Here is a 14,768-nt window from a genome sequence, read left to right as displayed (position 1 = left end):
ATTTAAAGAAAAATATTATATTTTTTAGTACTTTTGACTTGAAATGGTATAAATTCATTGGTGAAGGTAGAGTCCTACAGATTTGTGGAGATGCTAATATTATATTGAACGGATGAAAAAAGTCCTAATTATATGTCTTGCAAGGTTCTATAGAATCTTTAATGGATCAGCATAATTTAAGGACTCGGGCGGATTGTGAGTTTGGTTCAATACTATCACAATTATATTTGGGGTCTACTTTGATGAATATGTTTAAATCAAGTTCGAAAGTTATGGATAATTCCATTTTGCCATCATTATCAGCGATGTTGTTGTATTCAATTTCTAGAAATAGACCCGTTTTTAAGAATATGCCTCCACATATGTACAAAGATGCTGATTTAGATGGAGAAGTTCATTTGTACTTTTTTGTTGAAGAGTTATAGTTCATTCCTTGTAGTGGAGTTTGTCTCTATGTAGATAATCTTTGAAATTCATTCATTGTAGTGGAATTTGTGTTAATGTGAAGTTTGTTAAAATTAGGATGCTACCCGAATTCTATTTTGAAGATGATTAAAAATTCTAATGAAGGCCGATTTAAGATAAATTCTATTTCTTGAAATATTTTTGGAATCCTATTTGAAGTTTATTTGAGAAATTCTAATTGAAGTTCTATTTGGAAGCCTAATTGAAAATTGAAAATTGAAAATTGTGTTAAATTTGAATAGATCGAGATATGAACTAGGGAGGTCTTTTCAACTCAATTATCTCGCGTGACGCTCAAGCTCTAGTTGAGTGTCCAAAGAGGTTAAGTTGAAGCCCGTCTAGTGCTTGAGCGTCTAGCAGCTCTAGCCGATGCCCGCATGGTGCTCGAGTGTCATATTCATCCAGCCCAGGCCCCTTTTTCGTGTTTTGAGCATTCATTTCCATCTATAATTCTATTTTTAAGGTTCGAAACATTCCCTATGTATATTTAACTATTCGTTATATTTTAGATTAAGTTAGACAAATCAAAACATAAAACTGTCGCAATTCTTTCTCCATATTTTATTGAAAACTCCATTCATCTGTTAATTATTTTGTTTGAATTTGTGATCAATTACTTTATATTGTATCATATTATTTGATTACCTATTATCCCAACAAATTGGTATTGGAGTTATCCGATATTTTCTTCGTTGTTTATAATAAAATCCAATTGCAACTAGCTTCTTCTTCTTCTTCTTATTAAATTTTGGGGCACGCCAGGTGCTTGCAGTAGTGTAATGAAAAACATTCAAAATGATACGCAGCTTGACCAAGATAAATAAAGAAAAATCAAAGGCTTCCCCTCTTCTAGTGATCGAATGTTGAGGAAGAGAAGCCGATTCTCTCTCCAGTCTCCGGTAGTCAGTAACTGTTGCATTGACTAACCTTTAAGAAGAAACTGAACACTACCTTTGGAAGTGGAATGGCTAGAGTTTTGTGTAAGGGTCCTAGAGTGACTAATGTGGTCATGAAATGAAATTATGCAACAAAAATAGATGAGACGAATCGAAATAGATTGAACAATTAACATAAAACAATATGTAGTTTTAGGATTAACACATACAATTATACATTTGCTCTCAGGCATTCTTTATTAGTGAAGATCGAATTATCCAAACATTGTTTCTACATTGAAGAAATGATGTTGTTAATCAGATCTAAAGCTATATATATATATATATATATATATATATTAAACTTATTATACTTAAATAGCCTTTTCAACTTCTCAAATACACAACGAGATGAAAATTAAAGACTATTAATGTAGAATGGAAATCTCAGAGTAGTAATGTTACAATAAAGGTCCAACTTCATGTCCCTGTTCATTTTAAATAAACTTAAGTCGCAATCCACTTTAATTCCCTATTTCTCCGGTGATTTTACTTTCAAAAAAAAAAAAAGTGCATTCTTGAGATTACGAATGTGAAAATGTCTTATCAATTATATATTTAAGCAAAAGGAGAAATACCAAGAACCTGCATAAAAAAATAAAAGAAATCCCAAGTCCAAGCTCATGCTTCCTAGAATTATATGGACGTTAGACATTTTCCTGAGGGAACTCAGAAAATCTGACTTTCCACACGGACAGGCACGTTCAGGTGGCGATGTATCGATTCAATCCGAGCTCTCTTAAGTTCTATCCTATTTACTGATATCGATCATTGATTTTTTTGTGTCATTTCATGATCTAAACGAGTCGCACATACACCCTCACAGACCCCAGCCTATAGCGCCCGTGGCCCTGTAGCAGGGCTCCAGAAAATCTCAGTTTGTGTCTAAATTCCAAGCTCCCATGACCGTATGATCAGAAACGTCTTTGAAGGACCCACAAGCATGTGAATTTTGAAAAGAAATTTGCAAATACGACAATGAGATCTTTTTGTTTGCAAAGACCAACCTCAGTACAAATATTAGCTGCATGAGAGAACAGCCAAAGTTAGAGCGCCCATCACCTCACCTTCCATCCCTAACTTAGCAAAAAATGGCTTATTCGGCTAATCATTCGGTCTCTCCAACATATTTTTCCACGTATCTTCTCTATTACTCAGATGTAGACTGCCTATCTGTAATTTTTTTATTTTTGTTTCAACTCTGAAGCTGCCAGCCATAATTTCCTTCTCTTCTCACAGAAGTGATCCAGAATTAAACTTTCTTTTCTCTTTTTATCAGAATGGAGCAAGCAAGGTATTGGATGTGGGGAAAGAGAAAAAACGATTTGAATTCACGTGGTTTTGCATCATACGGAGATTCTTGGGAAGAACAAGCCTTTGCAGAAGATGCAGCTAGAGCTCTTGGAGGGTGTACATGGCCTCCAAGATCTTATTCTTGCAGTTTCTGTAGAAGAGAGTTTAGGTCGGCTCAAGCCTTAGGGGGTCATATGAATGTTCACAGAAGGGATAGAGCCAGATTGAAGCAGTCTTCAATTCCACAAACTGAAGATCTTCCTCATAATCATTTTGGTCTTCAATTTCCATCTCAAATATGTACCTTGCTGTACAACCCTAATCCTGATTTTTCTGATCCTGAAGTTTTAGCTTCGCCTTCGTCACATATTAGGGTTTCAGCTCCATCTAGGAAGGCGAATTCTGATGAAGCGATACCCGTCCTTCGTTTCTTTTCTAAAAGATTAGAAGACTATCAGAAGAATATCGTTTCGTCCCCTCCTGCATCCTGGTCTAGCTTTATAGCAGAGAAGGATACTCGTGTTTTGGATTTGTACAATGAAGAGAGAAAATCTAAGGCTTCGGAGCCAGATATTAAGGCTAAAGAAGATTGTGCCATGGATGATTTGGATACAAATCGACGTCAAACGAATGAATCCAGTAGTGATGAGGAACTTGCAGGTTGCAAGAGAAGGAGAATCGATTTGAGGCCGTTAACGTTTTTACAAAAATCAAGTGCTGTTGAGAGATGTCATCCCCAGTTGGAAGTTCTTAAAGTACGTTCTAGCACCATAGAGGAATTGGATCTGGAACTTAGGCTTGGTGAGGCACCAAAGTTGAAGTAAACTGCAAAATGGTAATCCCAACATGAATATGCAGACTGTTTTTTTATCTGTTCATTTCTGCTGAGAGTTTATCTGCCTTGATTTCTCCTTGACTTTGATGATTTGGGACCAGCTCTTCTTCCTTGAACATGATACAATTTTACTTTCTCCCTTCCAAGTGCAGTGTGTAATAGTTAATTTTATACAGTTTGATAATCTCATACACATTAAAGAACGCTTCAACTTGAGAATAAATGATTGTTCTTCGTCAAAATATGGATAGACAGTTGAATTCCGGTAATTACTATTTTTCTCAGCCGAAATAAGGGCTACATCTGTTAACTCTCGTGCAAGTGCAGTTCACATTGTTTAAGGCAATAGATTATTGAAGGAAGAACATTTGGGTTAGGAGCCTAATTAAACCTATCTTAGGTTTAAGGCTGTCTTTGAAGTCTACTTAAACCTATTCGCATCTAATTAAGTGCCTGTTTGCCACGGTTTAAAAAGTTGGTGAAAAGTTGAGGTCAAGTCAATAATTAATTTTAACCATACATTTCATTAGACTCATAACTTTTATCAAGTTTTCAACCACACTTCTAATTTATTTTTATTGAAATCTGCTAAATTTTTTTATCAAAAGCTTTGTCAAAAACCCCTTAAAAATCTTATTTCATTTGAGAATTGTAGGTTAAGGACCGTTCTTTTCTGTTTTCTTTTCTCAATAAGTTGAGAGGATTGTGACACACACAAACACACGCAGAGGCAGTGTGATGTTCAGAGTCTAAAATTGGAATAATGACAAGATCAGCCAATTTGGGGCTTATAGTATGAAGAAACTGACTAAAAACTGGGCAACTTTTCACATAGATCAGTACTTTACTAATATTATTGTTCATTTAAACTAATTATCAATTCTATTAAAAAAGCACAGTTCAGTTTTCAAGAACACACAAGTCAGATACAACATCATACTGATTCCCTTTTCCTTTGTACTGTAATCATCGTCGTCAGATCTACTGTAATAAATATATAGTGCATAAATCCATACATTTGAGTTCTGGTCTTTTTCTTTTCTCTCTTTCTGAATCCTTCCAAAATTGCCACCAACTACAAGGAATCAATTCATTTAAGTATCATACACATAACATTTTCTATTCACGAAGAGAATAATATTATTGCATCGCTGCATGATTGTAGGTGTAAAAAAACGCATCTTTTGTTTTGTTCCTCTATGAGCATTTTAATTCTATTTAATTTACCTTCTCAGCATGACAATTGATACAGAATATATGGTGAATGCTGGATAAGAATTAAAGAATAATCAGTAACATTCATCAAACCGTAAACCTACCTGTAACGTAATAGCTAATTAATAACAGTCCTTGTTTATTACTCTCAACATACTGAGATTAATTCCCTAAACAAGCTTGCTGTAAACATGTGAGTTCACTAATGCTTTGTTTTGTTATGTAGACTCTGGATTGTTGAACAATATTAAGCCGTCATTTTTAGTAACTTATTAGTTATTTTTACTATCAAGTTAAAATCAAACTTTAATTTTAATTACATATTATAACTACTATTCATTATTATTCACATATTTCATAATCTCCACCAATATTCATCCTAAATAATTCCTAATAAATCTTTCCTGAACATAGGCTAAGTTAAAATCTTATCTATTTTACGGTCAAGTTTAGTCAAATATTGTATAGCTAGCATGTTCTTAGGTCTTACGCGATAAACTTAGTTCTTGTTTGATGAAGTTTTTGCTTGCTAAAAAATGGGTCTAACTCATTTTTTCACTAGATCAATACCTAGGAGAACTCATTGAAAACTACAAATTGAGTTGAGGGGTCAATTTATTTTCTCCTATAGTTTTTTTCCTTTTAAAAATATGGGTATTTTGAAAAAAAAAAAATCTCTACCACAAACACATTTTCTGAGAACTGATTCTGGTGATTTCATGCTAAAGACGTTTATTCTTTCTATCAACTACTGTGAGTTTCTTAGTCTGCTTTAAACTTGGATAATCAAAGTATTTTATTTTTTCCTTTTAATTCCACAGAGATTGCATTTTTAGATTCAACATTTAGAAAAATAATTGCAAAAAAATATAATGAATCGAGTTTGGACAACGTGAATGTCGAACTAGACTAGGAAAACTATAATCGAAAAAAAAAAAAAAAAAATCTCTACCACAAACACATTTTCTGAGAACTGATTCTGGTGATTTCATGCTAAAGACGTTTATTCTTTCTATCAACTACTGTGAGTTTCTTAGTCTGCTTTAAACTTGGATAATCAAAGTATTTTATTTTTTCCTTTTAATTCCACAGAGATTGCATTTTTAGATTCAACATTTAGAAAAATAATTGCAAAAAAATATAATGAATCGAGTTTGGACAACGTGAATGTCGAACTAGACTAGGAAAACTATAATCGTGGGAAATTTAAATGAAAATAATATATAATTTGTTGGAGAATTTTTAAAAGAACATTATTTTGGACATTAAGAATTGAATAAAAGGGAGATATTACCAGGAAGAAGAATATCATGTTATGAAGGGGATAAAAAGGTAATATACACACAAGGCCGGCCTTGAGAATTTAGAAGCCTTAGGCGTGTAGTTATTATAAGGCCCTTCAACATAATATTTATTTTACAAGTTCAATAATATGTTAATATTTAAATAATTAATACTTTTATATTCAAAAGAAAACTTTATACAATTCAAGAGATAGAATAACAAAATAAAACTTCTCTTACAATCGAGAGATAAAGCTAGCATAAGATTTAACTTTCTCACATTTTGTGATGTAAAATTAGTAATCAACCTACTGAAATCAAGTTTTTTCAACATATTTTTTTCAATAGAAATCATAGCTAATCCATTGAATCGCTCTTGTGACATGGTTGATCGAAGATGAGATCGAATCAACCGCTACCTATCTCAGCCATGAGTACTAATCAAAATCAGTTTTGCTAATCTAGTTCTATCCCGTTATAGATTGTAACATCTTATGTTTAAACTTAAAAAATTGAACACTCACAACTCATGAATTTAGGAGTAAATTGGGCGGTTTAGATTGAGTTTCTAGTTACTAAATCAAACCAGTTTCGATTGAAAGTTATAAAACTGAAAATATTTTATTTGGGAGAGAGAACTGAACTGGTTGGGTTCCTTCATAATTCATAGATTAAAATATATTATTGTATAAATTTTTCTTTTATAAAATCACACTTTTCTATTTGAAGGGACAAAAATATTGATTCTTTTGAATACATACATATAAATTATTGGCTAAGTTTATAAAAAATAATTTTAGAACTAAATCAAAATTAAATTCTATAACTACAACCAAGAATAAGAATTAAAAATATCACGGACACAAAAAGTATGTACATACAAATGAAGAACAAAAAAAATAATCTTATTAATCCTCTATGTCCTGTATAATCAATATAAGTTAAACAAATAACAAATACTCTCATAGCCCAAAAAGTGAAACTGTAAAAGAAGAAAACAAATAACCAATCCTCGGTAAGAATGGATCTAAACATCAGCACATGACTAATAGTAATAAACAATCTAGTTCTTGTCTTCTTGATAAAGCCATTAGAGACAAAACCAATGAAGAATGCACAATCGTGGCCCCTGAAAAGGAAAACCTAAAACCACAGATCCCTTGTCCACAAGCAAGTGCAAGTCTACTGTGTGCAACGTCGAAGAAGATGAAGAGGCAGGCCGAACCTTTAGTTAGGTAATCGTCAATCGGATGATTTCTAGCAGGAAGTTTTGCCAGTAGGTTTTACTTTTCAGGATTGGTACCGTATTTTTCCTTGAATTTCTTCAAGTTTATCACGATTCTCGTGGCGTCATACTGGAATTGGAGAAATGGACGGTTTGTTCTCCATTTATCTACCGAACTTTGTATTTTTTTCAAGGGATTTGAGTGGCTTTAGGCTCGGCAGGTTTTTGGGGGTTTTTTTTTTTTTTTTTTTGGAGGCTCCTTCAAATTTTGAGACCCAAGGTGGTGGCCTTGTTTGCCTTGGGCCAGGACCGGCTCTGTATATACAAATACAAATACATTTTGACATGGCAGATGCTCACGCCAGCATTCTATTTCATCAACGTGTTGGTTCATGGTTAATTGTTTGTTTTAGACATGGTTTTGCTCTGATTTGTTTGAATATTTACGATTGTTTTATGTGGTTTTGATCCTAAAGGGTGCCTTATCATACGCATTGATGGATCCAAGAAAAAATTCAATACGGGCTAATACGTGTATATATATATATAATTTTTTTTTTTTAAAGACGCTTGAAAATCTATAAATAAATTCAACACCTTGAATTCAATATGATGAAAATATGTAATTCTCTTAAATCTAATTTAATTTATAAGCATAGCCTCGTTCACTTGAAATTTAGTAGGAATCACGTGTCCCTCCGAATGTAACAAAGTCGACCCCAATGTCGGTCCAAAGCTCATGTACATTGAAGGCTCTGCTTGGTCCATGATTCATGTTTAGAAACTAAATTTGTTTTGGGCCCATTGTAGTAAATTTGGCCCAACATTTATGACGCACTGACTACCCTGCTTGCTAGATGCAAAATCAAATTTTAAAGAAAATGAAAGCACACAAACTTCACAAGATACGATCCATTAATATGTATTTATTAAATATATTTTTTTTTCTTTCAAAATAACACTCTTCTTAACGACAATTCAAAATTTTCAATTAAAAGACGTTTTTATAGGTCAAATGTCTAAGTTAACTTCATCAAAAATAAATGTCTTTGTCTGTTTTCGCTACATTTTACCATAAAGTCACATTTAACTCGAATAGCTGAACTCAAGGATCGAATTTGCTGAATTATACTCAATCCAATAATTGAGTTGCACGTGTTGGTGACTAGCTTGAACTAATTAAGTTGAGTTGTCAAACTTTTACTTGAAAAATCGATGGATTCATTTCTAATAGTATTAACATCAAAATTTGTCAATCATCAAATTGTACAAGAGTCTTCGTATGTTGGAGACATAAAATTTGACCTGCAAAACAATACAAGTGTAAGGTGGAGTGTTTTGGTAGTCCATTGGTGTTCCTCCAATGTTCCTGTAAATCCATTTGAAAATGACAAAAATATAAAATGCACGGATACTAAACGTGTGTGCTGTATACATTTCATTTTTTTATTTTTTATTTTCAAATGACTTTACGTAGATCGAATGTCCTATCAATTTTGGTAAAAAGCACGGATTATTCATCAATCAAAACAGATTGTTAAGCCTTTTCTACCAATCACAAATTCAATGCCAATCAGGCCACGATTATGCATCAACGTGATTGTCTCCATAATTCTCATTTTATTTGTTTATTTTTTTCGATAAAGTAATTTTTATTGCTATATAATTTAGGAAATTAATTTATGCATGTACAAATAGATATCAACAATCTAACACTAAGAAGCAAACACCTTTCTTAGTGAATGGAGGCAGCTTTGAACATGGTCTAAGAGAATTAAAGGCGAGAGTAGAATTACTTCCTCTTGTTGGTCTCGAGGGATGGAAAGGAGGCTAAGTTAGCTGAAAGCTAGTTATCATTTCAAGAACATATGGTATCAGAGCAATTATTTTTCATTTGTGTACTGTTTTTTAACATGATATGTGTAACACCAATTTATTTGGCAACATAGATATAAATGATTAATAAAAAGAGTCTCATACTATCACATTTAAACGAACTTATCAATTAAAGTCACGTATTGTCTCATAGATCAACATTTTTAGTACCAATGGTGGTATATGACATTATTTTTTTCATTATCTTTCTCGTATAACATATTCTCAATTAAATCCCTATTTGTTAGAAATTTTAATCTAAATCAAACTCAATAATTAATTTTAACCACATATATTATGAGATTCACAACTTTTCATCTACACATTTCATCAATTTTTATTAAAATCTATTAAAAATCTGATTTTAATCCTCGCCAAATAAAGGCTCAATGTATGAAGTTTACTCTTGTCGGTCAACTTTAATTTTAAATTAATTATCTACAAAACGAACTCATTAACAACTTAAGTCAAGCGTAAAGTAACTGTTAAAATTTATTGAGCGATTAGATAAATTGATAACTACTTATTTAATTAATACGGGCGTGCCTACATAAGCTAAAGCACGCTTTATATATCATTCAATTTCTACACGAACTTAAATTTTTCTACTACCTTACATTGTCAAGAAGTGTCACTAGCATCATGTGATATAAATTATATAATTATTTCAGATTGCACGTAGCTGAAAAGAATATTAAAGTACTAAATAACGCCAAAGTAGTGTTATTAAACAAATTAAATTTCCTTTGTTTGATTTAATGAAATTAGACGAGACAATTAATAAAATACATAACATGTCTCTTTGTTTCCGTATTTTATATATGACAAACTAAACAATATTCAAGAACCTGATTAATTAGCCTGCATGAAGCGTGAAATGTTTATAATTTCTACAGGGAATTCTTCATACACTTCAAACCAATATATATATTTTAAAAAAAAAAAGAAAAAAGAAAAAACCACTGCTGACTGATCATACATTGCCATTGTGGACCGACCCAAATATTGAACAATTAAATAAGAGTAATACTATTTAGCACAACGAGATGTTTAACATTGGTTTAGGTGGCAGCATTAGTGACATTAAATTATAGGTTCAATTAAATGAATCACGTAATTTCATCTTAACTCAATGACTCGACTTCCATGCTCAAACCCCCAATCTTTGACTAGAAAAATGAAAAAAAATATAACCGTTATATGTTACATCAAGACATTATATTCTCTTGAAATAAATTTTTAGACATTTATTTGTGAAAATGAAAATGGGTTAACCGTACGTGCGATTCAACTGATTTAGTTCGCATACTATCTAAATAAACAATTCTTATTTCCATGATCACAAGTCGAAAAATATTTAAATGTTAAAATTTTAATAAATACTTAATATATTGCATTGGAAATGAATTATTAGAAATTTAGCAGATAAAGAAAAATGGAAAATAGAGAACCTTACGTGCGGTTCTCGAAACATTTTAAAATAAAGAAAAATGGAAAAGAGAGAACCGTACGTGCGGTTCTTTTGAATAGTTTAAAATAAAGAAAAATGGAAAATTGAGAACCATACATGCGGTTCTCTTTGATATTTTCGAAAATTTCAATTTTACTTAATCAAAAATAGAAAATTACAAATATATTTAACCTGTTACCATTCTTTGACCATAAAAATGAAAAAAATATAATCGTTATATGTTACATCAAGACATCATATTCTCTTGAAATAAACTTTTAGACATTTATTTGTGGAAAAATGAATATAGGTTAAACGTACGTGCAATTCAACTGATTGAGTTCGCAGACTATCTAAATAAACAATTCTTATTTCTATGACCGCAAGTCGAAAAATATTTAAATGTTAAAATTTTAATAAATACTTAATATATTGTATTGGAAATGAATTATTAGAAATTTATCAACAGAAAAGTATGTTTAAAAAAATGGAAAGAAGAGAAGCCTACGTGCGGTTTTTGAGAGAACCATACATGCGGTTCTCGAAACATTTTAAAATAAAGAAAAATAGAAAATAGAAAACCATACGTGCGGTTCTAGTCAAAGAACCATACGTACGGTTCTCAGTACATTTTTTTAAATAAAGAAATGAAGAAAGAACCATACGTGCGATTCTTGTGAATATTAAAATAAAGAAAAATGGAAAATGGAGAATCATACGTGTGTTTCTCCATGAGAGAACCATACGTGCGGTTCTGTTGAATATTTTAAAATAACGAAAAATGGAAAATAGAGAACCCTACGTGCGGTTCTCGAAACATTTCAAAATAAAGAAAAATGGAAAATAGAGAAATCTCGTCAACAATTTATCACACAGGATTTTTTTCAGACTGGCGACCTGCTACCGGTTCAATGGGTTAGAACCCTTTTATTGAACAAAGAAACCCTACTTTCCCTTTCGTTTTCAACTTCGAGATTTCAGTCTTCCATACGCCTCCCTTTTTCAACCACAAAAGAGTAATCTCTTCCATACGAAACAAAGTAAGTTTTTCGATTTCTCTATTTTTCTTCTTTTCTGTTTTACTGATGAATATGTTACTTCTTCATTATATTAGTCTACCCTAATTTCGCCCCCCTCAAATTGCAGCTGCTTCAAACATCATGACTGTTTGGGTGGTATTTGTTGGTCGTCGACCTGGGATCTACAACACATGGGGGGAAGCGAAGACCCAAGTCAAAGGTTTTCCTAATAATTGCCACAAGTCTTATGACAAAAGGGAAGATGCTGAGAACGATTTGCGAGCATTTTGCACTGGTAGGCCTTCACCCACGGTAATTTCTCTCTTTTTTTTAATTTATATATTATTCGTCTTCGCCTTTATTATCTTTTACAGAAAATTTTCTAGAGAGGGAAAGTATATGCTGTTTTTGCCGTAAGCCTGGAATTTACAGTTCCTGGCAGAAGCAAAGAAACAGGTCGACGGGTTCCCAAACAACTCTTTCAGGGCTTTTAAAACAAGAGATGATGCGGAGAAGGCTGTTGCAGAGTTTGCTTCCTCTAGCAATCAAGTCGTTCAGAATGAAAATGAAAATTTTTTGAATGTTCAACTGGAGATTCAATTGAAGCTATCAAATTTAAAACTTTGATAGCATTGTTTTTTGTTCTCTTATTTAATATGTCTGGATATTTTATGTACTGATTAATAATATCTGTTTTTTGTTACCATTAGCCTCATGTCCGTATTTATTATTTTATTTGAATTACATCAATTATTATAGTTTATTATCAATTGACAAATTTTCTCACATGTTTCCCCTTAATGTACTATGTGGTTTTACATTGAGTATGAGTTTAGTAGTGAAATTTTCAACAGTCCACAAAAGATATAGAAGCCTTTCAAAAGTAGTTCTTTGCTGGTAATATTTTTCTAATTCTAGTACTGGTGTTTTAGCAACGTTATGATTTTAACGGTTCGCTATCAATACCTTTTGCTTCAACTCTAACTTAATTTTGTGCTTTCCTTTCTGGACTCTCCCATCAATGAATCACGTTCGCTCTCCTGGTCATCATGCTGGTGTAAAATAGTCCGTGGGTTTCTGCCTTCACAGTAATGCTGCCATTGTTGCATGTGCGCCTCAGGTTGCAGGAGCTAAGGTCTTAATTATTGATTGGGTAATGACATTAATTCCCAAGATTACTACCACTGCGTCAAATTTTTATGACAAAACTATAAATATTTTGTGTATACTGTCTATTGTGTGTGCACATTATATTCTCAATCAGCAGATCCTTATCTTCCATGTTACTTGCAGGATGTACACCATGGAAATGGCACCCTAGGAATATTTGAGAAAAACAAATCGGTAAGCTTACAACAATATGCCTAGTTTTTTTTGTTTTATTGATGTCTATTGATGACAATTTATACCATTTACATGATACATGTTGAGCCAGATCCAAGATTGTAATTATACTTATGACACATTTATAGCTATATTCTCAATCAGCAGATCTTTATCTTCCATGTTACTTGCAGGATGTACACCATGGAAATGGCACCCAAGAAATATTTGAGAAAAACAAATGGGTAAGCTTACAGCGATATGCCTAATTTATTTTTTTATTATTAATTTTTTTTTTTATGTTTATTGATGACAATTTATACCATTTACATAATATATGTTAAGCCAGATCTAAGATTTTAAATATGCTCATGACACATTTATAAGTTAAACACTTCTTTTTTATTTTATTCTATGATACACTTTAACCATTTATCACTCTTTAAAACTGCTTCATTTGGCATGCGGGGTGAAATTTATTCTCTGCTATATGCAAGAACATCATCAACACAAATTCAATTAGTCTCACTGCACTCTCTTTTTTCCTTCTTTCTTTTTAATTCCTACAGTCACCACTGATTGTGGGATGGTCCAATTATCTGTGTCTGCTACTGTTAATCAGAATTATCGAAATTCTAATGCCATCTCACAGTTATCAATTAGAGAAATCATTGGCATTTGGAAATCCAGATGCTACTTTCTTTACATTAGGCTCCATCACCATTCTTCATGAAATCATCACAGTGGGCCGTCTTAACAAGAGATACGCTCCATTTCAAAATTAAAAAATATTTCATATAGCAATTATGCAGTCATCTTTTATCTTGTAATTTTTTTCAACCTCTCTGGTTTTGGATTATCCGGAAGCAATGCAGCCCAATGGTACTCTCTATATATATATATGTTCTAATTTTGTCAATCTTTATGTTTTGGGACAATCTACAAAAAGAATTTAACGTAATGTGCAGCGTATCTAAGCTTCTGTTTCCACTAAATGTGCTTTGCTGTACATTTGAAGAAGTGCTGTTTAAATCTCTTCCTATTAGCCTCATGTCCGTATTTATTATTTTATTTGAATTACATCAGTATTATTGTAGCTTATTATCAACTGACAAATTTTTCCACATGCTTCCCCTTAATGTACTATGTGGTTTTCTATTGAGTGTGAGTTTAATAGTGTAATTTTCGACAGTCCACAAAAGACAGAGAAGCCTTTCAAAAGTAGTTCTTTGCTGGTACTATTTTTCTAATTCTAGTACTGGTGTTTTGCTTGTGAAGGTTGAAATGAAGTCTCATCTCCATCCAGAAAGGTCAGATCGTCTTTGAGCCATTGTGGCTAGTCTTGATACTGCAGGTTCGAGTCATACTTTCTTCTGGAAATGAAACACTTAACTAGTCTGGTTTAAAAGAGAAAAATGAATGCACACCTGCTGAAGTTCATATCCATTTCTTAATTATTTTGACAAGTTATTGACAAGAAACTGGCACTTGCTTGGTTGTTTTCTGGAAAATGAAACACTTAACCAGTCTGGTTTAAAAGAGAAAAATGAATGCACACCTGCTGAAATTCATATACCATTTCTTAATTATTTTGACAACTTATTGACAAGAAGCTGGCACTTGCATGGTTGTTTTAATAATACTTGTTGTTATATATCGTGGAAGGTGTTTTCCTGTATTGGCAAGAGAAATTAAATGAGAAGAAATCCAGATGGTAAGATACAGGGACGAAAGTTTAAATCATGCCTTATCATAAAAGATAGCTTACTATAGCAGCTTTATGATTTTAACGGTTCGCTATCGATACCTTTTGCTTCAACTCTAACTTCATTTTGTGCTTTCCTTTCTGG

At 32.3% G+C, this 14,768-nt stretch overlaps 1 protein-coding gene across 1 annotated transcript; it reads left to right on the top strand.

The window, feature by feature from the left end:
* The first annotated feature begins 2,431 nt into the window (after positions 1-2,431).
* On the top strand, positions 2,432-3,838 carry LOC111400071 (zinc finger protein 10-like). Its single transcript, XM_023027523.1, has one exon. The coding sequence runs from the start codon at positions 2,681-2,683 to the stop codon at positions 3,515-3,517; it is 837 nt and encodes a 278-aa protein (XP_022883291.1). The 5' UTR covers positions 2,432-2,680; the 3' UTR covers positions 3,518-3,838.
* Positions 3,839-14,768: the final 10,930 nt, after the last annotated feature.

Source organism: Olea europaea, chromosome 9, assembly GCF_002742605.1.
Source record: "Olea europaea var. sylvestris chromosome 9, O_europaea_v1, whole genome shotgun sequence".
Taxonomy (NCBI): Eukaryota; Viridiplantae; Streptophyta; class Magnoliopsida; order Lamiales; family Oleaceae; genus Olea; species Olea europaea.
Note: the sequence above shows the minus strand (reverse complement) of the source record. Positions and strands in the feature narration are given on the sequence as shown.